Source organism: Siniperca chuatsi, linkage group LG8, assembly GCF_020085105.1.
Source record: "Siniperca chuatsi isolate FFG_IHB_CAS linkage group LG8, ASM2008510v1, whole genome shotgun sequence".
In the NCBI taxonomy this organism is placed as follows: domain Eukaryota; kingdom Metazoa; phylum Chordata; class Actinopteri; order Centrarchiformes; family Sinipercidae; genus Siniperca; species Siniperca chuatsi.
Window position 1 is genome coordinate 9,542,773 of NC_058049.1, and position 26,559 is coordinate 9,569,331.

Sequence of the window (26,559 nt, forward strand, 5' to 3'; positions counted from 1 at the left end):
AATAACCTTTCTTCTTAACTGTATATGATATAGTTTGATGCAAACAGTTGCATGAAGACACAGAAACTCCCAAGTTTGTTTCTCTGCAGACCGGACACTTTGAATGGGCGTGGTAACTGTCAATCATTTTTTTTATTTGGCCAATCAGCGGCTTACAATCCTCTGTCAGTCAAAAATTTATTTCACCAATAAGCAGCCTGAACCAGTTGTCAATCACTTTTTAATTCACCAAATCACGTCACAGCATTATAAGGGGGGTGGTACACTAACAGCTCAGGCTCCATTGTACAGGACACACTGTCTGCTTATGGCTTGTGATAAGCCGCTTCACAACTCCTTGATCATAATAATAATGATAAAAATAATAAGAAGAAAACTTTATTTATAGAGCACTTATCAAAACAAAGTACAAAGTGCTTCACGGAGAGAGAAATAAAATACCACAGTGAATGATAAAATACACAAAAAACAATCAAATACACAGACAGCTCAGGTAAGATCAGAAATGAAAAGAAATGCCATGTCTGCGGGTGCCATCATCCAAGGGGAGCATATATAAGGAGAACAGTATTGGTCCCAGAATTGAACCTTGAGGCACACCGTACTTGATATCGGAAAAGGATGACATGAAGTTATTAATGGCGACAGAATTTCCTATTGGACAAATAAGTTGAGAAACAGTCTAGTGCACTGCCAGATATGCCCACCCAGTGCCTCAGTCTGTCTAAAACAATGATCAATTGTGTCAAAGGCAGCACTTAAGACCAGCAGCACAAGAATTGAGCACATGCCTGCTCTGCAATCATTAAAAGGTCATTAGTGACTTTGAGAAGGGCTGTCTCAGTGCTGACGAAAGCCAGTCTGGATTGGAAAGGTATTACTGTTTTCCACAGCAGCAAGAAGCTGCTTAGATACAAGTTTTTCGATAATCTTCGAAATAAAAGGCAGTTTGCAGATTGGATAGTTGTCCATAACAGAATATAGTAACTTTCATCACTGCTCATTTTCAGACGGCCACCGCAAGAAAACGTGTTTTTTATTTAGATTATCAAACAAACAGTGGATCGATCGTAGATGTTTGTTTCCGGCTTCCAGCATTAGCTAGCGAGCCTTCATTTTCCCAGGCTCGTGGGCGGGGAGGGGTCCAACGGCAGTCCTCGTGGGGCCACTAGTTCTGTGAGCCAATGGGGTTTGAGCATGAGTAGTAGGGTTCCGTTGTATGAAGTAAGCTAGTAAACTTTCACTTATTTCATTTTAGCAGTCCACCAAAATCTGTTCCTGAACAAAGAAATAAGCAACCCGGTTGCTAAAACGTCACTCATATTAGATCTACAAGGCTTAATTTAAAAGTTTGTTATGAGTTTCGAAAGGCAAGGGTACTACTGCACTTCCGGTTTCCACCGCTTTTCTAGCCTGTTAGCATACTACTGTAATTTCCCACAAAGGCTAGCGAGTTAACTAACATTAGCTTGAAGTTTACTGCATACACCCTATGATAGCTCATTAGCCGTCCGCGTCTACCTTTCCAACAAAACTTGCGACGTGTGATTTCTAAAATGAGCACTGGTGAAAGTTAGTATATTTCGTTAGACTCATAAGTTCTCTACTTCCACTTTAAAATGCTGATACTTTGATCGTTTGACTAGAGCTGAAAACATCGGCTCTAAACATTAAAAAACAAGGCAGCTTTGTTTGTTTCTTCGTGTGGAACCGCCCCCTTCTTCCTATGAGAAAGATGATTAGCCGAATTATAAACGGATTGACAACTGGTCCAGGCTGCTTATTGGTGAAAATACTTTTTGATTGACAGATGATTGTCAGCCTCTGATTGGCCAAATTAAAAAATGATTGACAGTTACCCCGCCCATTCAAAGTCTCTGGTCTGCAGAGATCCCCCACTCAGAAACTCGGAACATAAAGTGACCTTGTTTTCGCAGCCGTTTACAGAATCTCGCGATACAAGTTGACATAACACTGAAACTGATTACGCTCTCACGAGAAGACCGTCAACGTCACTTGTGTGTCACAGGTCACGTGTTAATGTGTGTGTTTGTAGCACTTTCTCACGTACGTCCATAGCGGCATTAGCATCAGTTTGGTCACATATTCCCAGAATGGATACAGATTATGTAGAACAAACATCACCATAGAAAGGTAATGTTTTTTCCTAAATAACCTCATCTGTACTCACTAGTCAGTTACAGTTGTTTTTGAGTAAATCAAAGTGTTACACAGCACTTGTTACATACGGCGGATAACGATATTAGCTTACGGTGCTAGCTAGCTAGGTTGGCCAAGTTTGTGGCTCCAGCCGGGATCGGTACTTGGTAGTGCTGTAGCAGCGTCTGTGTTAACCGGCCGGCATAGGCAGGCATTAATTGACTAGCCAAGTGATTATCAATGGCAGCTATTTCAGTTAGACACAAATGTCAGCTGTGTTAGCAAGTTTGTTTGTAGCCATGCTAACGTTACTGCTTGATGAAACTGTCAGATCTTGAGAGGCAGTGTCTTGGCGTTAATCTGTCTGAATGGTGTTAAATTGCCAAGCTGACTGCTAAAACACTATAGTGACCGGGCTATCTGTGACTCCTCATAGCAAGTTCCTGCTCTTCAGTACCGAGCCCTGCTACAGCGAGGATGTTCCCCAGCCTGGCCCACAGACCATGGCATGTCTTCTGCAGGGTCTCCTTGCAGCACAGGGCGCCCCTGTCACAACGGTGCCCGAGGTTCCCCCAGCTGTGCTACGGTGAGGAGTCTCATATGGAAGTGCTACTAGGCGTTAGCTACAGTCACAGCTTTTACCAATTACAGCTCTTACTACTCTGCTTTCTCTTGAACCGTAGTGTTGGTTTACTATGCAGTACAACTGAAGAAACAAACAAACTATTATCACACATTCTGCTGCACAGGTTGGCAGAGTGGAGGCATACATAGCTTGTGGTTCAGCCCTCCAGACTGCCGTGTTGCCTCTCTAGGGCTGGGCAAGGTGCAGTACTACTCTACCTCTGGCAACAGTAAAGACGGTCCTCCAAAATCAGCATCAGGTGATGCTCCATCAGCAGAAAAGATCTTGTCTGCTGCTGCGAAAGCCACCACAGCCTTATCAGGTGAGAAACTTTGATGTTTCCATATACTGCAGATATTTGATGTCTGTCTGTTCTTGGCATTTTGTGTGGCATTGTGTTTTGTACATTAATGTTCACTATTTTCCCTTTTTAAAACTGCTAGAATTGTTGAGATATTTAGGAACATTTAAAAGAAGAATTGCGCTTTAGTTTACTCCTCTAATTAAATTTAAATATTTGCTCTCATAGGTTCAACACCTCAGGGGCTGACTAAAGCTGAGACAATTCAAGTGAAAGGTAGTGAACAACATTTGTGCATGCTTCACATGAAACGCATTTTAAATAAGACTCTTGATTATATTTTGAGTATCTTCAGAATGTGTGATTTGGTGGCTTGCACAAGAATGTGGTCAAATGAATGCAGCTGAAAACCCTGTATCATAATTTCCCTCTGTTGTCATATGCAGTTAGGGCAGTCCTGAAGAAAAGGGAATATGGACCCAAGTACACTCAGAACAACTTTATCACTGCAGTCAGAGCCATGAATGAGTTCTGCCTCAAACCAAGGTAACTTCTGTTCCCCAAACTAACTGTATAATGCTTAATTTATTTAATCTATAGAGCAACACTAAACTGTATGTCATCATTGCAAAGCTGAATTATTGGTTTTAAATGCTTAACTGTCTGTTCAGTGTAACCATGTTCAGAAGTGCTAGCTGAGATGCTAGCAGACCACAACACAAATTGAGTTAATAAGTAAATGTGCTGTTGTGATTAGTTGACATAAGACTGCCTAACACCATTTAACACAGGTCTTGCTAAATATTTTTCTTACCCCCTTTCCTTATGTTTTCACAGTGATCTGGAACAACTTCGAAAGATCAGAAGACGCAGCCCCCACGACGACACAGAGGCCTTCACTGTCTTTTTGCGGTCAGACGTGGAAGCCAAGTTAGTTCTACACACTTTAGCTTTATGGGGTTTTTTTGTTGCTATATGTCTTCCAACAAATTATTGCTCAAACTACCAATTTTCATTGACATGTTCTCTAACTTTTGTTGAGTCATTTATTTCTCTGTGACTCTTAGAGCACTAGACGTATGGGGAAGCCAGGAAGCTCTAGCCCGAGAGAGAAATCTCAGGAAAGAGGTGGAGAGAGAGTGCCAAGAGAGTAGGTTTTTGTTTTTTCCCTGGATGGATGTACATCTTTGTATGTAATAATACTTAAGATTTTGTCTTAAAGCAAAGGTTCAACATTTTGGGTAATACTCATTTTCTCTTTCCGGCGGACAAGATAGATACCACTTTCATATTTGTCCGTTAACTATAAATCTACAGCCGGCAGCTAGTTAGCTTAGCACAAAGACTGGAAACAGGGGGAAACAGCTAGCCTGACTGTCAAACATGAACAACATATATCTGCCAGCACCTCTAAAGTTCACAAATTAACACATTCATTATTTATACATATGCTAAGCAGTTGCCAGGCAACCAGCAGAGACTCCAGGAAGTTACTGGTCATGGCCAAGAGATAGTCCGACACATTTTTGTGCAAATTTAACAAACAAGATATAACATGTTAATTAGTGAGCTTTAGGGGTGCTGGTAGGCAGATTCTGTTACCTTTTGGACAGAGCCAGGCTAGCTGTTTCCCCCTGTTTCTAGTCTTAATGCTAAGCTAAGCTAACTGGCTGCTCACTGTAGTTTCATATTTAACAGACAAAAATGAGAGTGGTATCAGTCTTCTCATCTAACTCTCTGCCAGAAAGCAAATAAGCATGTTTCCCAAAATGTTGATCTATTCCTTTTTAATGTTAGAACTGAGCTCAAGTCACATTTTGACAGTAGTAGAAATTTTGTGAATATTTGTTTAACTTATTTATATAACTTACCCAATTGTTTCACAACTGTTATTAATTATTTGGTCTGTGAGTTGTTGAGATATCATTTTATTTGTATCTCTTGTTTGCTTACCTCCAGATATTTTTCGAAATCAACAGTTGTTGAGGGAATACAAAGACTTCTGGGGAAACACTAAGGTGAGCACTTTCCTTTGGCCTGCCATTTTGTTTCATAATATGATCAATTCTCCAAATCATGTTGTATATGCGAAGGAGGAAGTAATGTGGACATTCCTGTCACCATGCCCATGTTGCCCTAATAACTCCCTGTGGTGTATTTTCGTGACCTTTGTCCCTGTTACAGAGGTCACTGCATCTATATGACAATGTCATTATTTGTTGTCATTCATGCAGCTCCCCCCTCTTTACTGTAGGGTGCGGATGTTATTTCAATGACTACTGTTGTGCACTTCTCTGGTATGTCATGGTATATTCTATACTCTGCTGGCTTGTTTTGCCAGAGTATCCCCACAGTGTATGCTTCATGAGATAATGTTAACTGTATAAGTTTGTCATTGACAACAAGGCAGGAAATTCCAAACCATGTGTATTTTATGTCAAAGGTCAGCTGCTAAATTATTTTTTTTTTGCGATGAAGATAACGTCCTCTGCACTGACTGACAGAAATTACAACCTTCTTTCTTTTTTAAATGCTGACTAGGGCACATGGCAGAATAATCCTATTATATATTCTGTGTGCCTCAAAAGTTCACTTTGCTTTTTTTTTTTTTGTTTCGCAAAGCCTCGATCAGGCCAGAGGGCAACATTTCTACAAGGGCCGGGGAAGGTGGTCATGGTCGCTATTTGCATGTAAGTTTTCATACTCTCGCCTCTCTCCCTTGTTTCTGAACACTGTTTGGTTTTGCTGTGAAGTCTTTCTGTACTCAGTGACTTTACTGAGCTGTAGCACACACAGTGGGAGGTATTGGATTACAGAGGAGTCTGTTCTCAGCAGGGTTACTACGTAGGATAAGTATCAGAGTGTAACATTTGGGAAACTGAACAAAACTCTGGTGTAGATAAACCTTGTTGCAAAAGTCATCTTTGTTCTAAAGAAATAGCCTGTAGAGTTTTCAGACTCACTAGTTAAGATCTAAAAGATTGAAAAAATTTGTATTGGGAATGCAAGGGACCTTGTCTCACACGAGGTCCTTTGGCCTATTGGATTAGGATGATTGTGTTAGAGGACATGTGCAGTCACATGAACAGCAAAACGTTTCCTTCACACATGCACAAGGACTCACTGGACTCAATTAGTTAAGACCTCAGTACAGGAGCGGTCCAGTCTGGGAGTAAATTCTGTGATTCAGGAGCATCTAAACAGAAAAGCTGAAATAATTTGTAATAAACAGAAAATAGTTGAGTAATGGAAAATGGGAGTAATCGTATTTTATTAATTGTTATTCAGTTTAACTTTAACCTCCAGCCAAATCCATTTGAAACTGCTAAGTTTGTTGACACTTAGCAGCCACATTGTTAATGAGCTAACTATGTTTTTATGTCTATCTGATAAATGTGTACAAGACCTTAGTCAGAACAACTGTTAACCATTAAAATCTGTTAGATGATAAACTTTTTCATTGCCCTACGAGTGGCTTTATCTACTTGTTTTTTTTTTTGTCCTCAGCAATGGGCTGAATTTCTTCTTCAAGCTCCTGGCTTGGGTCTACACTGGATCAGCTAGCATGTTCTCCGAGGCCATCCACTCTCTGGCCGACACCTGCAACCAGGCTCTGCTCGCCCTGGGAATCAGCCAGTCTGTCCGCAACCCTGATGCTGGGCACCCGTAAGCAACCACACACCACATTTAGAAGTTTGTAGAAGTAACCATTAACCCTTTTACAAATCGCATATGTGGTGGCCTAAATGTAAGAACCGGTCAGCTGTGTAATAGAGACTATATCTTTTTCAGGTACGGCTTCTCCAACATGCGCTACATTGCCTCCCTCATCAGTGGGGTGGGCATTTTCATGATGGGAGCAGGCCTCTCTTGGTACCATGGCATCATGGGATTGCTGCACCCAGAACCTATGGAATCTTTGTTATGGGTGAGTGTCTGTCTTTAATCTTGTTTGTAACGCAAGGTATTGATGAGCCAACATGTCACGTTTCTGTGTTACAGGCTTACTGTATTTTGGCGGGCTCTCTGGTGTCTGAGGGAGGTAGGTTATAAAAGGTTCTAGGTCTTTGAGGACATTTTGACTGTGCATTTTATACTGAAACATCTCTTTCTACTTTCCTTTCTCAGCCACGTTACTAGTAGCTGTCAATGAGATAAAGAAGAGCGCCCGCCAGCACGGAGTGTCTTTTTATGAATATGGTATGTACAACTGAAATCTTTATGCCATTATTTGATGTAGTTTACTTAGCCCTTATTAACATAAATCTGCAGGTAAGATGTCCTGAAGATACCGGGGAGGGGATTTAAATTCTGATTGAATTTGCTGAAATCTCATACAACAGTGTTTTGTGATGCACGTTTCTCCAAGCCACATGTACTGTGCGATCTCTCTACTCTTAGAAAACATTGCACTTCAAATAATATAACCAGAAATGGCTCAAGATTTTGTTTTGGGCCTCAGGCAAATACATCTACCTTCAATTTGATATGGATGACTCTTACCTCTAGAGTAAAAAGAAAGCAGGTGTTTTATGTCATTGTACATAGACAGTGTCATTCAGGCCAAGTTGATTTGCATATTGTGAAGGAAAGTAGGAAATCAGATAGCCATCAGGCTGCCAAAGACACATTTCTGACGCCAAATGTAAATGTAATGTATGATAAATCCCAAATACGTGTAATAAATGTGGTCTTGCATTGTTTTATGTGTGCAGTGATGCAGAGTCGAGACCCCAGTACTAATGTAGTCCTGCTGGAGGATGCTGCTGCTGTATTAGGAGTCATCATGGCTTCTAGCTGCATGGGGCTCACCTCACTCACAGGTAAACAAACATTGTTCACAAGCTCCCCAACAACACCTGCAGGGAAAGAATATCAGTGTCAATCAAGTCCATTGTCCTAAGTCACATTTTGTTGCTTCTTTTTATATTATCTTATCTATATGTACTATGATTTATTATTCTATTGATATGCTAAATTACTCTCAGGATGATCTTTCTCTCTCCCTCTCGTGTTTTTGCACTTTGGTCTCTAATTTAAATGTTGGCAATGACCAGTGGTGGAAGAAGTAATCAGATCTTTTTCTTAAGTAAAAGTAACAACACCACAGTGTAGAAATACTCTGTTATAAGTAAACGTCCTGCATTAAAAATGTTACTTAAGTACAAAAGTATTAGCATTAAAATATACTTCAAGTACCAAAAGTAAAATGACTCATTATGCAGAATGGCTCATTTCAGAATCATATATATATTAAATTGTTGATTTATCATTAGTGATGCATTAATGTGTGTGTCACTTTAATGTTGCAGCTGGTAAAGGTGGAGCTAATTTCAATTTAGCTTAAGATTAACGTAGCTTAATCCATAAAAATACATCTGAATTTATTAGTTGATTTATATTTTGTATTAATAATCTGACTCTGCAAAGTAGCTAGCAACTAAAGCTGTAATTTTAGTGAAGTAAAAAGTACAATATTTACTTCCAAAATGTAATAAAAGTATAAAGTAACATAAAATGGAAACACTCAAGTAAAGTACCTCTAAATTGTACTTAAAGACAGTACTTGAGTAAAAATACTTGTATACTAGTATTATTCCACCGCTGGCAAAGACCCACATTTCGAAAGTTTTGCTCATTCTCTTTCTTTCACTCTCTTTTCCTCTGTCCCTCTCTGCCCGTGTTGTCCCAGGTAACCCGCACTTTGACAGTTTGGGTTCTCTTGGCGTGGGCACGTTGCTGGGCGCCGTCTCAGCCTTCCTCATTTACACTAACACAGAGGCCCTGCTGGGACGCTCCATACAGGCTGAACGTGTACAGAAGCTTACAGAGTTCCTAGAGAACGACCCTGCTGTAAGGTCAGCAAATGAACAGAGACGCACACTCCGGTGTACACGCACACACCTCCTCGGCTGTAAAACATGAACCAGGTCTTGATGTCAGGTCTGGAATCATTCGTGTGAATCCAAATAGTCCCAACTCAGGACTCTACACACCACTATGTGAGCCAGTCCACGTGGTCTAACTGTGACTTTATAGGTCTGCTAATGTTGATGGACAGCATTCAGGCTTAAAATAGAACATCTGGTATTTACTGGTCTTTACATGCAACCGTCTTTAGGGTGGGTTGTACACAGAGCAGTGCAAAGTGATCCACTTTAATGCCTCAGTCACAACATGAACATGCAAGTGCGAGTAACAATCAAAAATCTTGAAACCAGTTTCATTGTACATTTCATTCTAACACATTCTTAAGAAGGTTTTCACATTACATTATAAACACTGTAGTATCCAGTAACAGTGTTGAAGTATGATAGTTTATCTACCTACGTAACCCAAAGATTTCCTACTATGCTTTATTTTATTATGAGCAGAGCCATCCATGACGTGAAGGCCACAGATATAGGACTGAGTAAAGTGCGCTTCAAGGCTGAAGTTGACTTCGATGGGCGCGTGGTGACACGGTCTTATCTGGAAAAACAAGACATTGACCAAATCCTCAATGTAAGTTTGCTACTTTAAATTTTGACCAATCTCTACTTTTTATTATTGTGATGTATGGGGGGGGGGCAGTAAACATTTCTTTTGTTTTAACTGCATTATGAATCGTTCTGACTGTGCTTGTTGCTGACAACTCATTGCCAAGGACAGATACGTGGAACAAATCACAGATCCATTAAAAACAAAGATTTTTCAGTCATTAAAGGATAATTCCAGTTTTTTTATTTGTCTTGTTTATGCCCTCATCACAGTTTGGAGTTGTAAAACAAAATGTTGTCATTTGATTGCTGGAAGTCCTGCTGCACATTACACAAGGAAACGTAATGGCCCTCACACTGCAGTTAACAGAGAGGCTTTTAATGACAGAAACTGACTGGTTATCAGGACATTTTAGATTAAAAAGTCTTGTCGGTGCTCATGTCATTTTTCCTTCGCTAATTGCTGGTTCGCTGCTGCATTCACGTCACATTGGAAGAAGCTTTGTTTTAGGTTGAAATGTATTTTACTCATTTTAGCCCCCACATTCAAAATAAATTCTAACATTTATGGTTTTATTTATAATATACATTATAACCATTATTCAAAATGAATCATAAATGACCCTTGGCAGTTGTTTTTTTTTACCAAGTATGTAAGAATTCTGCACTGGTATCAACAATATACTGTAGGTCACAATCAGTAGTTTCCACATTGTCTTGTAGTGTGCAGAGCTTTAGGGTTTTAATCTGTTGGCTCTTGATTGAGCTTGAGTTTTTTTAGCAAAAGGAATCTGACTTTTGCTGCTAACCGTGATTTCTGTTGTTTGAGTTTAACAAGCCAAAACAACAGAAATAATGATCAGGTTTGTCCAGTCTTAAAATATGTGATATCTTTGTCTTCTGGTGTGTCCTAGCTTTTGCAGCATGCACCCAAATTGCTCACCTATATCTTTACTGACAAAGTTAACTGTGTGTGCTATTTTTCTCCCACTCTCTCTCTCTGCAGGAGATTCAGCAGGTGAAGAGCCCTGAGGAGCTGGAGAACTTCATGCTGAAACATGGAGAGAACATCATTGACACCCTGGGGGCCGAGGTGGACCGCTTGGAGAAAGAACTCAAGGTACTGAAATATTAAACTTGATCAAATTGTTGTCAGGCTGATGCTACAATATACCTTGAAACGCCTATTTTTTACCATTTCAGGATGGTTTTCTTATATTTATTCATTGGAGTTTATCTGCATAGCAAAGGCATTTTATTGCATTGCAAGACAGATTTGTATTTACCCCCTTTTTGTTCCTCTGTAGCAACGTAACCCGGAGGTTCGTCATGTGGACTTGGAGATACTATAATACCCAACGGGTCTCTGCTGAGACCTATACAAGAGGAAAAGGTGAAAGGAGGATCAAGCCTGCCTCCGCAATCTGCCTCCCATCCTCCACCACAAAACAAACTTCCGTCTCTGCACAAGTCATCAAGTCTTACTGTAGAATAGTCCACAACCATAAACAAGGACGATGTTTGGGCGATGGCCGTGCTTTCTTTGTGTTGTTTGAACTTTAGTTAGCCAAACTGAGAATTCAGCCAGCCAGAGATCAACATTCGAATGTGTGCTTCTGGCTCAAGACTAAAGACTGTCATTAGACTGTCTTGAGAAATATTATCTGTTGCAGTTTATGACAGTTTAGTCTTGTGGTTGTTTACTTGAACTCACATTCCTCCATGAATGTGTTTGGATTGAATCGTGACTGCTTCAGAAACAAAATCAAAAACAGGACCATTTACTAGACTTATACTTTACTTTAATGTTTTGCTTGAACCTCAGTGATAGTTTTTCCTTCATTAGTGCAAGGGAAACCTGAGAGCTACAAATTCAAATGAGGCTTATTTAATTGCTACACAGTATTAGATTTTGTTTTTCTTTAAATGTAAAAACTAAGGAACTGAAGTTGGCACAATGCTGCTGTAGGTTCTCTAATGAAGACAGAATTAGTGATGAATAGATTTTATTGATATTACAGGAAAAAATATGCAAATTAAAAGATGTTATTAAGACTTTTCATTTCATTTGTATGATTGAGTTGAAGAGTGAACTGATGTTAAATACAGCTGCACTTAATGAGCATCAGCTTATGCAAAAAGACAACAGGGTCTTACCACATTAATTCATCATATCCCCATAATATTATGAAGACAAGTTAAAAGGACATGTTAATCTTTACATAAGGTCAAGTGGAAAGAGTGAGCATCCTTCCAAGCCAAGAAATTACATTATAAGCAGTGGCATCCAGCGCCAAACTCCAGACTTTGATGTTCTCCAAATTTGAGGTTTAGTAACTTTGTCTTGTGAGGTTGGACGCTGATCAGCAGATGACTGACTGTACTGTTCCAAAGATGAAGTACTGGAGGGATGCACATGTCTTTTCCCCTCCTCCACCCAGTGTGAATAAGTGGTCTCTGATGACAAAACGTCCCAAACAGCTGTCAACATAAACATGTCAGTTTTAATCTTTCAGGATGACACCCTGTACAGTATGTGTACCAAATTATCTGTGTAAAACATACGGTGACTGTGCTTTTACTTCTGCATTTACTGCCACAGCTGCAGCATAGGACACACTTGCCTGCTTAAACATCTTATTCTGCTTCAGGAGGTGGGCCGGAGTCATTTCATCTTTGTTGGGAGGAGATATATATATATATATATATATATATAATAAATTTGAAATAATTTAAGTATTTTGCTTTCCTTTTCTGTCATGTAGTTGGATTTCTTTTGTTTCAGGGTTTGTTTTTTACCACGAGACAACATTGCTTCTTGCATAGTATATGACTAACATTATGGAGGATATTATTGGCCTGGCCTCATCAACTTCTCAATAAGTTGGGGGTCTTGTAGGCGCTCCAAGCTTCCTACCCAGATTGTAACCCTTGATGAGCGACCCTTGTAGGTTTTGGGAAAAGCTCCATTGGATGTATTGAAGACCTTTGTGTATTCAAACGCATCTGGAACAGTAAAGAGGTACATGTTAAAAGTCTTGGAGGCCTGTTTCCTGTTTAAAGCTCAGATGGTTGACTGGAATGTAAACCCAAGTCCATTAGATGGTGCAGTTGTAGGGATGAGAGAGAGAGGGGGGGGGGTACTAGCCTGTTCGCTGACGTCAATAAAAACAGTCATTTCCAACCAGTCTGCGCATTGACCGACCATTCAAAACATTACGCACAGCATCGCGGCTGGACCACGCTAGACTACTCGACTGAAATAATTTTTCGCCGAGCCCGGAGAGCGGAGACAATGCGGACAAACTCCATTGCAGGTTTTTGACCATTGAATGTTGTCTTAACATTTTGGGTGTTACGCGCATATCAGTGTCATGTCTCGTCATGCCATTCCCAAGTCAGTTGTGCCAGTGCCACTGCCCATCGTGTTTCCTTTCATGTCTCCCCTCCTCAGAGAAAGAAAGGGTCGCTTGTGCACGTTGATTAAGAAAATGACCAGATCCTCGGGCTGATTTGGCTCGTTATCATAAAGGAAACGTGCATCGAGACGCGCCTGTCACTTCTGGAGATCACCAAACACATCTTGAATCCTTCCGCACATCACATCGTTACTTTCAGTATGATTAATTGGTTTGTTTTGTAAGCGGCTTTTAAAATATTTTTTTTTTTTTTGCTATTTTTATCATAATTTTCGATGCATCCTGTTGTTTTCCTCTCCAACATTTTCGTCCCCAGCAGCCCACAGATGGGGGCGCAGTAAACCTGCACAGTTGGGGTCTCAGATTTTCATGCAACCTCCCCTCCATCACCACAAGCCCGTGATTACAAAATCCCAAACCCCATTACTCTTCGGTGCGGAATTGAATTAAAGAAACGAGATTTTGTGCAGCAATGTGGGCTAATCACCTCCCATTGCCCATGCAGGAAAAACTAACCTCGTTAACCCATTTTTTCAGATTTTTTTTTTGTGTGTTTACTTTTTTTTTTCCCCTAAATAATCGATTTGGTTGCTGTTTCAATCACAGGTGCAGGAGCATCTAGAACATTCCAGGTAGCGTGTGATGGCAGGAGAAGTCTTCGCGGCGGATGATCATCATCATCACTACCCTGCTCTACGCTTTTAGCCTCTTTACAGTGCTGCCTTGTCTAATCATGTTCAAGCAGCATTGTACAGGGCTATGACAGCATAGAGAGCTGAGCTGCTCGGGCGCTGCGTTTCTCTGACCCCCTGGATGGCAGCCAACAAATGACATCATCCGTTGAAAACACAAAACGGCGAGGATTGCATGTCCATATCGCGAAGATTGTTGGCAAGAGTGACTTGAATTGTCATGCTGGTGTAGTCAAAAACTAAAATGCATTGCCTTTTTTCAAGGTTAAAGAAAACTGGAACACATGAAGGTCTCCTTGGGTTGAATTATTCAATGCAAACCTAAATCCCTTTGCAGCCGATGCATTATTGAACCAATTAGTAACGTTGCGTCGTGCTGCATCTGGATTAACCCGTATGCGCATCTCCTGGATTACCAGGATCAAGTCACACCGCTAAGCATCCAGTTTCCCCAGAAAATAAATAAGTCAAGCATAGTAGTCGCGCACATCAAAACTCCGTGTAAGGCAGGTGCTGGACCAAGAGAAGACCGCAATGAAAACACGAAGATGGGTCCGCACATTGTGAAGCATCCAAGGGCCAAAATGGGGCTGCGTCTGGACAGGTCAATGTTTGTACGCTACTACAGGCCTATGTGTGTTTGTAGACTAGGGCTGCAACTAACGATTATTGTCATTGTTGGTTAATATGACGACCCCCCCAAGTCCAAAACCTTCAGCTATTCAGTTTACTCTCACAAAGAAGAGACAAAAGAAAATCAGCAAATCCTCAAGATTGAGAGGCTGAAACTGTGGAATGTTGGGCTTTTTTGCTTGAAAAACGTTTTTCTGTCAACTAATCGTTTCAGCTCTAATGTAGACCAGAAATATATAATGTACTATTAAAAGGGTTGAAATTTGTTTGATTCCCTTGATTTATTTGAATCTAAGTGTGTGTTTGCCATACTTTCCTATATACACTCAGTTGCCAGTTTATTAGGTGCGCCAAGCTAAAACAAATGCAGTCTAATACAGTGGTCCTGCAATAAATCCTACCTTCATGAAGGTTATAATGTTTTTGTTTTCAGTTTTTGTTGAAACTGTTGTAGTGGGTGTAGGTGTTGATTCAACTGTATGGTCAGTGGTTATGGGTGTACCTAATACACTGGCAACTGAGTGTATCTTATGTTTTTAAAGTTTTATATAAGGTTTGACTGATGCTTGGTGCTCCCCTGTGAGCAAAGGTCCAGTTTCATGCCCTCTACTGGCTGCAAATTGAGCATTTAACTTTCCCTCTCTGTCCTGTGTCTCTTTTATCTTTAACTCTGTCTGATTTGGGATTAGTAATGAGGGCTTTGTTAATGGAGGAGCCTCCTCACTAATTAACTAACAAGCTTAAGTTTACCAAAGGTGAAACTAGTTCATGGTGAGTTTACGGACCCAGGCAGAAACATTTTGATGAGAATTTTGCATCTGATGGGAGAAACCTGTTGTTATTTGCTTTAGATCATAAAGAATTAACACATTTGTACCAACACTTATCATGAATTACATAGAGATTTACCTTTAACCAACAACACCCGATCCACAAATTCACAGATTTTATTACAAATTCCTTTTTCCTTTACTAACAATGGCCATGGAAGAAGAGTCTTGCTGTGTTTCATTTTGCTGCCTGTGTTGCAGTCCAGTTTTAAGGTCCTGTGTGAGGTCCCAGAGAAGAAAGTAAGGATGTTGGGTCAGGCACTTAACATCCTCACTGGCTGCAGCTCACACAGGGCTGCAGGCCGTTCTCGTTGCAGGAAGTGCACTTGAGGGCTTTGAAGGAATCCGTGAAGCAGTTGCGAAACACGGACATCTTGCTGCCATGGCACATTGGGCACGGGACGAAGGCAAAGCCCCCACAGGTCTGGCACGTCTGGGGCTGCTGAACCCTCTAGAAAAATGGATGGATAAACTTTGTTTTATATTCCAGATGAGATATCCAACATTAAATACTGTCATGTAAAATAGCTACATTTCTCACTCAAAACAGGGCTGGTATTATTTTTCTTCCCCAAGCCCATGGACATTTTTTAGAGATACAAGGTTTTAAATAAGCTGAATACAAATTACTAACTTAAAACTTGGGAAACAATCATATTTGTTTTTTTGTACATGCCATCTTGGACAGTGTCTCCCACCCACTCCATGACGTGCTGGTCAAACAAAGGAGTACCTTCAGCGGAAGACTCGTCCCCCCCAAAAAGCACCACAGAGTGCCATCAAACTCTTTAAGTGTTTGTTAAGTGTTAGTCTGTATGACCCTAAGTCATTAAACTGGACATTGATCATTACATCTCTGCAATACTTGACATAATTGTGCAATATTCTGTGTTAATACTCCTGTGCAATATACACTTTTCAGTTTAAAATTCCCTATTTATTGATATTGATATTTATTCATACCTCTATTACTGCTGTGCAATGTCCTCCGTCTCATTATAATCTTAAAAAGCTACACTTAACTTGGCAGTTCATGCACTATTACTTTATACCGTATTATTATCATCAACCGGTAAACCCACTTTGTACTTCACACTTATTTTATTTTATACTTTATACCCACTTGGTACTTAATTTATTTTCTGACCTGTTTTATAGTGTATTATATTTTTTGCTTAGTATTTCTATTCCTGTGTGCACTGACATGATAGTGAGCTGCTGTAGCAAAAGAGTTTCCCCTCGGGGATCAATAAAGAATTTCTGATTCTGATTCTGATCTTAGCTTAGCATAACACCTGGAAACAAGTGGAAACAGTTAGCCTGGCTCCGCCCAAAGGAAGATAATCAGTACTAAAGCTCACTTACTGTATTAACATGTTATATCTCGTTTCTTTAATGCGTGCAAAAACCGAACTGTAAAAACAACAAGTTGTGGTTTTCAGGGGAGAAATGTGCCAGACTATTTCTTGGTCGGGTGCAGTGACTTCCTAGAGTCTTGTCGTCACTGTGAGGTTGCCAAGCAACCAGCGGAGACTCCAGAAAGTCACTGCCCCCAACCTAGAAATAGTCTGGCATATGCTGTGTTTACTTCATATCATTTAGACCATAATTAGGAGCAATCTAGTTGGAAAAACTGTAATTCCAAGTAGAAGAAATTGGGAATTTCTGACACTTGGTGAAAAGAAGTACAGAAGTGTCGACAAACAGTTGGGAAATGGCCACAAAGCCACCTCTGCTACCAGTTACATCTGTATTTGAAATCCAATATTGACATTAATGCAATCGATTCAGCTATTTTAAAAGGAGCTATACACAGTTTGTTGGTATCTGTTTTCACTTGTTAACAAACTATTCCAAATATGTAACATCACAGAAGTAGCTAATTAAATCATGTGACTACAAGGCTAGCAGTGGGGCTAACATGAGGTTTTCCTGTTCTTCCCACTCTACCGACATTGCCTGAATGCAGCAATAAAAACCACAACTTGTCGGTGTTACACTTCAGTTTTTGCCCAGATTAAACAAATGAGATGTAACATGTTAATTACTGAGCTTGGCTGTTGGGCGGATTTTTGAACTTTTCTACAGAGCTAGGCTGACTGTTTCCCCGTGTTTACGGTCTTAATGCTGAGCTTAATCGACCGTCTCCTGGCTGTAGCATCATATTTAGCATACAGACATGAGAGTGGTGTCAATCTTCTCATCTAACTCGGCAAGAAAGCGAATACATGTATTTCCCAAAATGTTTAACTATTCCTTTAATCACAACTTCCTTTCCAAATTAGCTCTGCAGATATGATCACACGATAAAGTCATGATGCCGGCCAGTTCTGGACTTATTAGTGTATGCATGACCTTTCAGAGCTGCGCACTTTTTAATAGCCTGTGGTGACTGGAATGCATGACTTAAATGTCATAACACTTCTTTGTATTCACTTATGAAGACTTTTATTGGGTCTGAACTCCAAATTACAACCAAAGGCCTGAGGAAAGGCCAGTGCTTGTGTGACAGACGTTGCTGCAGCTCAGCGTGAAACAGAAATAGTTTACACAGTCTCGGTTTGTACCACAGAGCGACGTGCTCTGCGTTGGTGTGTGTGAGCAAATGTGTTGGAAGCAGAATCAATAACAAGCCCTCCATTATTTATGGTCACTTATTGATGTGCATGCATCGTTTACACTGCAGTTTGCTCGTGCGACATGACTGCACCGTGTTCATCTCAATGACTTTGGACAAACACAAAGTGTTAATTTATTATGACTTTATAATTGCCTTTGATATTATATGTGCTACAAAGCATATATAACATTGTTAATCTAATAGGAAACCCATGCATAATTAAACATCAATATGTGTCAAATCAAGCAGTTGACTCAACTGATTCACAGGAAAATCACCCATTTGACCGCCATCAATTATTCATAATGTGATTTCTAAGCCAAACACTGGCAACTAACCTCAATTTTTGTCAGAAGATCTTGAAGCTCTCCTGATTCATTCATGCCTAGTATTTTCTCAGCACCCTGTGGAACAAGGTTAACGCCATGATTCAATATTTAATGAACTCAGTGTGGATGCACAAGATATTGATGTCAGATATCATTAGAAAGGAGTAATAAGGACTGACCCCAAGGTAGTGTCCGTCAGTGAACACGACTGGTAATGAAAGAGGTTCTCCCACACGTTTGCACCGCTCCTCCAACTCTTTCCCGTACTCGCAGTCCAGGGCGATGTTCTTCTCCACAAACTTCACCCTGTGGTTCTGAAAGATCTTCCGGACCAGCTCGCAGCGCTCAAAGGTTGTCCTCACCACACGGAAACTCGTAGTGTAGATCACTATCCGCCCAAATTCAAGAGATAACTCCATCTAACAGGGAAGAATCCTCAGTGTTGTTATATCATTAAGTTATTTTAAACTTTAAGTCAATTTAACTATGCAGATATTAAACTTTACCTCCTGGCAGCAATATACTGCATATTATGATTTAAAAGTTCAGTATATGTACTTCAGATCTCAGTCTCTGAAAAGTCTCTCAGAGGAAAGTGTCACACTGATACATAATAGCATTACTAATGGTATTAATACTAACATGAGAATTTTATACAATGACATTTCCACTCTTGTGTGCTTGTTATAGGAACATTTCTTATGTTTGGTACCACTTTTCTAATAAGTTGTAGCTAATGGCTTTGTTAATGCTTAAAACATCTACATCAACAACATTTCTAAATGCATTAATACTAGAGATGCACCGATATATCGGCCAAACATCGTCAATATTCGCCTTGACTGCTATCAGCCTATCGGCACATAGGATGACATTCACAGATGGCAGTGGCCGATGTTTATCTGTTGTGTTGCATCAATTCTGCGCTGGCAAAATTTTGTGTTGGTTATTTGTATTTGTTGTATAGCAGGCTAAAAAGGCTTTTGCAGCAGTTATTTTAAAAAAAGTCTTTTTCATGTGAAAGAAGGTTATATTAAAGGTTATTTCATAAATTTGTATGACTGATAATGTCAAAGATAATGTAATGAAGGGCTGAATGACTTTAAAACAGTTCAGTTATTTTTTATAATGAAGATTTCTTTGTTTCCCTGGCACAAAAGGGTGAATAAATAGAAACAAAAACAGCAACAAAAATCATCGCATCGGCTATTGGCCAAATTGTTATTTTAAACATCTGTATCGGTATTGGCCCAGAATTTCACAATCGGTGCATCCCTAATTAATGCCAAATAGAAAAGACCAGCCGAAGAGATTTTTCACCACATGGCAACCCAAATGTTGTTCTTATTAATGGCTTATAACTGGTTTATTAAGCATTAGTAAATGATTTTTAAACACCCATTTTTTGTTCAAAAGCTGAAAATGACAAACTCAAAATAAAATGGTTCCTGTTCAGTCATTATCCTAGGCTCTTCTTAAAGGGAACTCTTTGAAGTTTACTAAAGTGTTAGTCAAAATGATACTGAACCAAAATCTTAGGCATGAACATAGTAACAATTTTCATGGTAAAAGTGTGATTTTATAGTTGTTTTTTTTCTGTATGCAGTCATGTTACTAATTAATCAACTGCTGTCTCAGTCATACTGGGATCGTAAAATGCTTCAGATTGTTTGACTTGTGAGGCTTTGTGCTTTCAAACAATGTACAGTTTGTCAAGTGAGGTTTCAGTCAAATGCCATCCCAAATATGGTAATTAAACCCCTCCTCCAGGATTTATTTTATAATCCATTTATAAAAGGGGTCTTATTAGAAAGTTAATACTTTTAAATGTGCTCATCCTCTCTTCGAGTCAGCCTTTGGTTAGCATTTATTCCAACAGAGTTTGGAAATCACTTTACTTGAAAATTACTTAAGAAACCGCAGGTGGTCCATCAAAATTAACATGTTTTTGACATTGATAAAACATGTAAAAACACCAGAATGTTCCTTTAGGATAAGACCAGACCGTGATAAGCATAAAAGAAAGATAATCTCATTTAACTGTGACGATAAACTTCATCTCGTCTACAGTGACACTGTTTGTTCACCCAATACCTCTTTGCTGAGAAATTGTTTCTTCGATACGACCTTCTTTATCACCTTTGCATCAGCACATGGGCCAAGAGTTACCTCGGAATAACAAACACTTCTTCGTGCAGGCATACTAGAAAGCGAAGTGCAGAGAATTCATTAACCTGATTAGTTTCTCTTGAAACACTTAACGAAATACATCATTAATCTTTAATTGCTCTGTGACCTTGTCCTCTATTGTGAGCCTTTATCCCAGTCACAGGCCTACACCTACTTCATGTAGCCCCTACCTGTAACTAGACTTGAGGACAGGGACAACACTGATGGGAACTGGTGTTATAACCATCCAAGCAATAATGGGAATTCATTAAACAGATTTCAGATACAACTCTTGCCAGATGTAGACTACTTACACTGTTGGAGTTGGGAAGGTTTTCAAACAGCGTCTGACCTGCGCTGACTTTGTGCTTGACCCCTCTCACAGTCCCATTTTTACTGAGTATATTGACCCTCTTGGTGGTGAACATCCAGTCCTTGGTGGCCCCTGCATACATGAGCAGTTCATCAGGCTCACACTCACTGTCATCCAGCTCGGAGCCCAGGTATCCATACAGGTGTCCATGTACGTCTCCACTTGTAGACGGGGTGCTGGCCCGTTCGGCGTCAGAGCTGCTGGTGCAGTCTGAATCCAGGGAGTCTGAAGGTCCCTCATCCTTGAACATCTCCTTTAGCACCCGGCCACTGTTCCCCGAAGCCACGCGGAACCTCACCCGCTTCTGTGGCTTCTCCTGTCCTGCCTTCAGCATTGTCCCCTCCATTGCAAACCCTCTCCCACATTACTTGGTCCACAACACTGCAGTGTAGCTCCTTGTGTCTCATTCGGCTGTAGACATGCAGCCCAGACACACTATTTGGATTACTACCACGTTTAATCCTCGCCGTTTGAACAGATCTAAAAACGACTGAGAGCCTGTAAGCTGCCTTACAGTCAGACTCAGACTGCCAGTAAATAATACATGCATTTCTACCATGGCAACCTAGCAAGCTAATCTCAAGTAAAATGATAGTTGTCTTTGAATTATTCATCACAGTTTACACCAAAGCTTTGACAGAATACTTTTAATAGCCTGACTCCATGTGCTTTAATCAAACAAACAAACATTTGTCCCTCTTGGTATAATGGTGCATTAATGTGCTCCTTGGATGGTCCCATTTCCAGTAATGGGAAGTAATTCTTCCAACTTCGGTGTGTTGAGCTTTAAGTCGTGATGTGGAAACAACATGGTGGCTACAGAGAAGATGCATTGTATTTTATTGCTCAGAGCGTTTAAACAACACGTTGATTGTTTCCAGTATTTGCGTGACAACGAAGAGAAATGGATCAGGTGAGCCATGAAATATGATTAATTTCAACCTTATGCATGTTAATCATAAAAAGTCTGTATATGCTTAAAATGTATGGTGTTAAGCGCTTGTGAGAGTTGGATATGTAGCTTGCAAGTAAGAAAAAACATTTGCCAAGTTCACATTAAAAGCTAGCAGACTTTGTAATTATGTTAATTGGTTTATAAGTGATAGATGTTGACTTATGTTTACTTTCTTTTTTTATAAATATGAACATATACAGACATTCAGCTTAACAAGTTAATAGACTTTATGTAGTCAAGATTACAATGTGTGAAAAGGTGAGTTTCTGATGAATAGACTAAAACGAATATAGTAGAAAAAATATGAATAAAAATAAAATACATATAAATAATATATTTATTAATATTATATAATACAATATATATAATATAAAATAAATAAATAGCTAAATTAAATACTGATGTTTACTTTCGTCTGCCATGTTTCTACGCAATATGACGTCAACTCGGCAAATCACGTGCCGAAATTTTCTCCCTTGTTGTTCCGACTTGAGGGGGCTTCACGAGAATTTTCCCAATCTGGAACTCATTTTTCCGATTATTCCGACACAACATGAAAAGGCAAAAACAACTTATTTACCTGCTACATTTCAATATCACTACAGTTATATTCTTACTTTTTTACTATGTGCTAGTAATTCATTTAAAACATAAATAATGATTAAAGTGTCGGACTGCTGATCATCCTACACCTACCCAGCACTCAATACACACCTTAGTTAACTGACTGAAATATCTCAACAACGATTAGATGGATTTCCATGAAATTTTGCACAGACATTCATGGTTCTCAGATGATGAATCCTAATGAATTTGTTGATCCCCTGACTTTTCATCCAGCGCCATCAACAAATTTAAATGTGTCCAATATTTATAACACCTACAAAGCTAATGACATTCCCATCAGCCTCGGCAGCACTTTGTGTTTAGTGCTAATTAGCAAATGTTAGCATGCTAACACGCCAAACTGGTTAACGTGTTAGCTAACCACGTTACTCTTAGTTAACATGTAGTTTAGTTTAGCGAACATTATACTTGCTAACAATCAGCATATTAGCATTGTCATTGTGAGCATGTTAGCATGCTGACATTAAAAGAACCGCTGTGCTTACAGTCTCACAAAGCTGCTAGCATGGTTATAGACTTGTGTGGAGTCTTGTTTGAACTTTATTAACACACTTTCACACTTATATACATATACAAAAAGTTATACGTGTACAAAGTATATCTTGTAACGTTTTACTCTTCTATATGCACTCTTGTTTGAACGTACTCAAATCTTACGTTTTCACACCATTACACTTTAAATGTTTTATGTTTTGTCTGAAGTTTGTCAGTTTTATACATTTTGACTGGATTTGTTACAGTTGAAATGACAAATAAACTTGAAACTTGAGCTTAAAATTAGATCAAATAAGTATAGAAGTATATATCTATACATTAAGATAAACAAGTGCACAGAAACCAATGAGGTAGTGATATTAAGAGGAGATGTAACATGTATATTTTGTAACATATTAGAACTTTTTTTCATTGTGACATCTTTCTGTCTTTATTATTATTCGCTAAATTACGTAAAATGTACTATGACATCCTCCAAACACATGAATGCATGATGTAAGTGGATATTCCCTGACTGCTTACTGTGTTACACCCAAAGTGGGAGTGCAGGTGTTCAGCGGGCGTCCTCACAGAGCAGAAGTGACCATATAATGTATCACAGTGACACAATTCAGCAGCGTGTCCACAGAGACGCCTTAGCCAGTTTTTTTGTGTCACAGGTGATGAAGCAGTGCCCTGGAGAAGTGAAACGTCAGCTTATAGTAGTGACAACACCACTCTGTTTGAGTGCTGCAGTTTGGCCCCTGAGGTAAGACACACACACACACATACACACACACCCACACAACATGTCATCACCTGTTTGTGTCACCTCGTGCTGATCATTAGAGAAAATCCATTTGGAAAAGCCTTGTGTCAAACTAAGATTTAGTGACATCCTGAAGTTGTAGTAGTATTATGAGTCTGACTCTGGTTCCAAGCTAATTGATCTAAAGTGACCCTAACTCTCCATCTTTTTATCACAACAGCTATTACACCATGGACTATAAAAGCTCGTTGTATACTATTGCTGCTAATTGCCAATGTTAGATGCCATTAGGGTGTCTAGACTTTGAAATTACTGCCTGCGGAGCCGAGGGTGGCTTAGTCAGTTTTATTTTTTAAACATCATCTTAATTTTATTGAGCTGTTCATCTCCTTGACTCCTGTCTTCAATGGCTCAGTGAAACCTGTTTTCTCAATCAGCTTCTTAAAATGAATGAGATTTCTGTCTGTGCCGTTTTGTCAGAGCTCTTCTCATTGGTCTTTTAATCTGATCAAGCCACACACACACACACACACACACACACACACCTGATGAAGCAGAATAGCTGAGTTTTTGAGTGTTAAACTCTAATAAATAAGGATGTAATTAAGGATATTTCAAACTTTTACCATGATTGTTGCTTATGGAGTCAGAAATATTTAATGTTCTAGATAAATAGAAAAAAGTTTCTATCCACTTTTTCTCAGGTTTTTCAGTTTTTGTTTTGACGAGTGGACATTGAGTTAAGATTTTTTTGGTCAAAGATTTCTTCTTTCATCTTTACAGTATTTTATTTTTGTAAATAAACCCTGTGATTTTACATTAGTGTTCATGAATATATATAGTCCATTGTCAGGTGCAGTGGGTAATACTGGTTTAAGAGCTGCAAGTGTGTTTTAGTGTTACATGATTGGTACCGATTCTGCTTTGCCATCTGATAAGAGTCGAATTCTGAGGGAAATAATATATTTTGTGCATGAAAATGCTAAAAAAAAAAAAAGATAGTGAATACTGATACCACACAGGGTTTCAAAAACTCATAACCACATATTAGTATGTTATATTATTTTATATTGTAGAGTCTGCTGAATGGATTACAGATCCTACATTTTGAATTTGGCAATCAGTGTCTGGATAAAGCTGCTTATGTTACTCTGCCTGCCAGTTGAACATACTGTTCTCATAATTGGAATAAATCAGTCATGGTCTTTACATATCATTTTCTTTAGGTTTTTTATATCATGGAGGAGCAGTTTCTCGATCATTCTACCCCCATACTCTATAACTTTCAGTTATCAAATGGATACAACTACAGTGACACTACAGTAGATGAATTAAGATAAAACATACATGAAAACAAGCTCACCATGTTGTTTAGCCTCCTGTAAAGACAGGGCAGGACGTGCATATCCAGAGTTCAGTGAAACACACCCACGCCATGTTGAGTCAAGTAGCCATTTTATCTCACTTTAGCACATTTAGACAAGAGACCACTGAGATGGTGATAGTCTATTCAACATGAAGAGCTTATCTCTCAGCCCTCCTCATCAGCAGTGCTAATGTAGCCTCACGAGCCACCTCAACCGCTATTAAAAAAGCAATTTGAAAAGATTAATACTTTAACGCTCTTTAACTTCACTGCTGTTTGTTGGCTCGGCTGTGACTGAGTGGAAAAAGTCAAACAGTGCAGTATGATAAATGGTTTTAATTTTGTGCAGCGTGAATGAACAGATGTATTCATAGATTGCCAGCTTACTTTTTATGTTAACTTCAATATATGACTGAGTTGCAGTACATTTCTGAGTTGTTGTAATAAGACAGAATCAGACTGATCTCCACATCTAGGGCATGAGAGAAAAATGGTATTTAAAATAGTATTTAATACAACTCTTACCTCTTGTATACCATGAAATGTGTCTTTGACAAGATCTGCACACATTAATGAGCTATTTTGAACAGGGTTTAGGAAAATTACTCCGCAGTGACTCATCATTTGTGATTAGTTGGCCATCAGACTGCCTTACCCTCCCTCACTACAGATCAACGTCCACAAGGGGGCAGAATGCAATTTAATTACAGCAAAATGTCGCTGTCCAATCATTCCCTCAAGAGCTGTAGGCAAGGAATGAAGGATGCAGCTGCAGGCCTGATGGCTGCATCCACCAGCTTGGTTTGATTAGTATTTAGAGAAGGTTCAATGATTAATGATCAAATCAATGACACAATTAATTTAACCTGAAGAGATTGAGATGTAAAAATTGCAGGCTAAAGATTTACAAACTGAACTTCAAAGGGATTGCAGCCATAGGTGTGGTGAACACAATTATGTTTTTTTTTTTAAACTATCAAAGCCATTCCTGAGTCTAAAAGCACTACAGATGAGATATGGTCTTATATCCCATCGCCATTTTTACATTTTCAGTCTTTAAAATACAATGAACGTATGATTCAAGCTGTTTTTGTATTGATTTTACTTTAATAAAAGAATGATGATACATTACTATAAAATTGTTAAGCACTAAAGGGTCTAAGTTACACATATAGGAGAGGTTTCACAATCTCAGTACCATGGGAAAGATCCCAGTAAGGGAAATAGCCAGTACTTCTTCCTCTATAGTCAGCTGGATACTCTTTTAAAAGCATCTGGGATAGGATCCAGTAAAGCTGTTGCAGGGTTTAAGCTGCATTACTTCTTTACTTAGAATTACGCCTCTCAACAGCAGCAAAGTGGCTTCAAGTATTTTCCTGCAGAGACAAGGGTTCCCAGACAGGAGCGTACAAACAGCATAATTTATAGGCTGCTTATTCAACCTGATGTTTCTTTGCTATCTCTGAAGGACACTGCAAACTCATCATAGTTTGATGTAGAGAAGGTGACCGGGAGGATTTTAAAGGTGGGTTGATGAGGCTGTTTGTAGCTTAGAAGAGGTACTCTCAGGCACCTGATTGATTCAAGTTATGGGCCAGACTTTACTGAGCACGTTTGATCATGAAATTACAAAGCAATGTGGAGATACATCTCACTCCCTGTTTTTGCAGCTTTGCTACCAAATTAATTTGTATGTCTCCAAATGGTTTGGAGTACTGAATCACAGTTTTGTTGAACA

General features: G+C 39.3%; 2 protein-coding genes across 6 annotated transcripts; one reads left to right on the forward strand and one right to left on the reverse strand.

The window, feature by feature from the left end:
- The first annotated feature begins 1,996 nt into the window (after nucleotides 1-1,996).
- slc30a9 (solute carrier family 30 member 9) lies at nucleotides 1,997-14,575 on the forward strand. 2 transcript variants are annotated; one of them, XR_006379032.1, is made up of 19 exons: nucleotides 1,997-2,154; nucleotides 2,597-2,746; nucleotides 2,910-3,107; nucleotides 3,315-3,362; nucleotides 3,533-3,632; nucleotides 3,924-4,016; nucleotides 4,154-4,236; nucleotides 5,046-5,104; nucleotides 5,709-5,776; nucleotides 6,594-6,752; nucleotides 6,879-7,014; nucleotides 7,089-7,128; nucleotides 7,215-7,286; nucleotides 7,802-7,909; nucleotides 8,779-8,944; nucleotides 9,461-9,590; nucleotides 10,572-10,685; nucleotides 10,873-12,882; nucleotides 13,591-14,575. XR_006379032.1 is itself a non-coding variant. In XM_044206245.1 (18 exons), exons 2-18 carry the CDS (start codon nucleotides 2,638-2,640, stop codon nucleotides 10,915-10,917), a joined length of 1,728 nt encoding a protein of 575 aa, XP_044062180.1. In that variant the 5' UTR covers nucleotides 1,997-2,154; nucleotides 2,597-2,637; the 3' UTR covers nucleotides 10,918-14,575. The 2 variants fall into 2 exon arrangements, 1 of the variants encoding a protein (XP_044062180.1); XM_044206245.1 differs by having other exon boundaries at nucleotides 10,873-14,575.
- Nucleotides 13,555-25,484, reverse strand: grxcr1a (glutaredoxin and cysteine rich domain containing 1 a). 4 transcript variants are annotated; one of them, XM_044206249.1, is made up of 6 exons: nucleotides 24,819-25,336; nucleotides 23,230-23,450; nucleotides 20,572-21,446; nucleotides 18,268-18,507; nucleotides 18,098-18,163; nucleotides 13,555-15,590 (listed from the first exon to the last, which is right to left on the reverse strand). In XM_044206249.1, exons 3-6 carry the CDS (start codon nucleotides 20,974-20,976, stop codon nucleotides 15,411-15,413), a joined length of 891 nt encoding a protein of 296 aa, XP_044062184.1. In that variant the 5' UTR covers nucleotides 20,977-21,446; nucleotides 23,230-23,450; nucleotides 24,819-25,336; the 3' UTR covers nucleotides 13,555-15,410. The 4 variants fall into 4 exon arrangements, with proteins under 4 accessions (XP_044062184.1, XP_044062183.1, XP_044062186.1 ...); XM_044206248.1 differs by lacking the exon at nucleotides 24,819-25,336 and adding an exon at nucleotides 25,347-25,484 and having other exon boundaries at nucleotides 20,572-23,382; XM_044206251.1 differs by lacking the exons at nucleotides 20,572-21,446; nucleotides 24,819-25,336 and adding an exon at nucleotides 25,347-25,483 and having other exon boundaries at nucleotides 23,230-23,382.
- Between the last annotated feature and the right edge of the window lie 1,075 nt (nucleotides 25,485-26,559).

Coding starts and splice junctions, on each gene's coding strand:
- slc30a9 (XM_044206245.1), top strand. CDS start 2,638: ATGTTCCCCAGCCTGGCCCACAGACCATGGCATGTCTTCTGCAGGGTC. Junction 7,129..7,214: donor CTCTCTGGTGTCTGAGGGAG/GTAGGTTATAAA, acceptor TTCCTTTCTCAG/CCACGTTACTAGTAGCTGTC. Junction 10,686..10,872: donor GCTTGGAGAAAGAACTCAAG/GTACTGAAATAT, acceptor GTTCCTCTGTAG/CAACGTAACCCGGAGGTTCG.
- grxcr1a (XM_044206248.1), bottom strand. CDS start 20,976: ATGGAGGGGACAATGCTGAAGGCAGGACAGGAGAAGCCACAGAAGCGG. Junction 18,508..20,571: donor ACCTTCCCAACTCCAACAGT/GTAAGTAGTCTA, acceptor CTTCCCTGTTAG/ATGGAGTTATCTCTTGAATT. Junction 15,591..18,097: donor ATCTTCTGACAAAAATTGAG/GTTAGTTGCCAG, acceptor CCATTTTTCTAG/AGGGTTCAGCAGCCCCAGAC.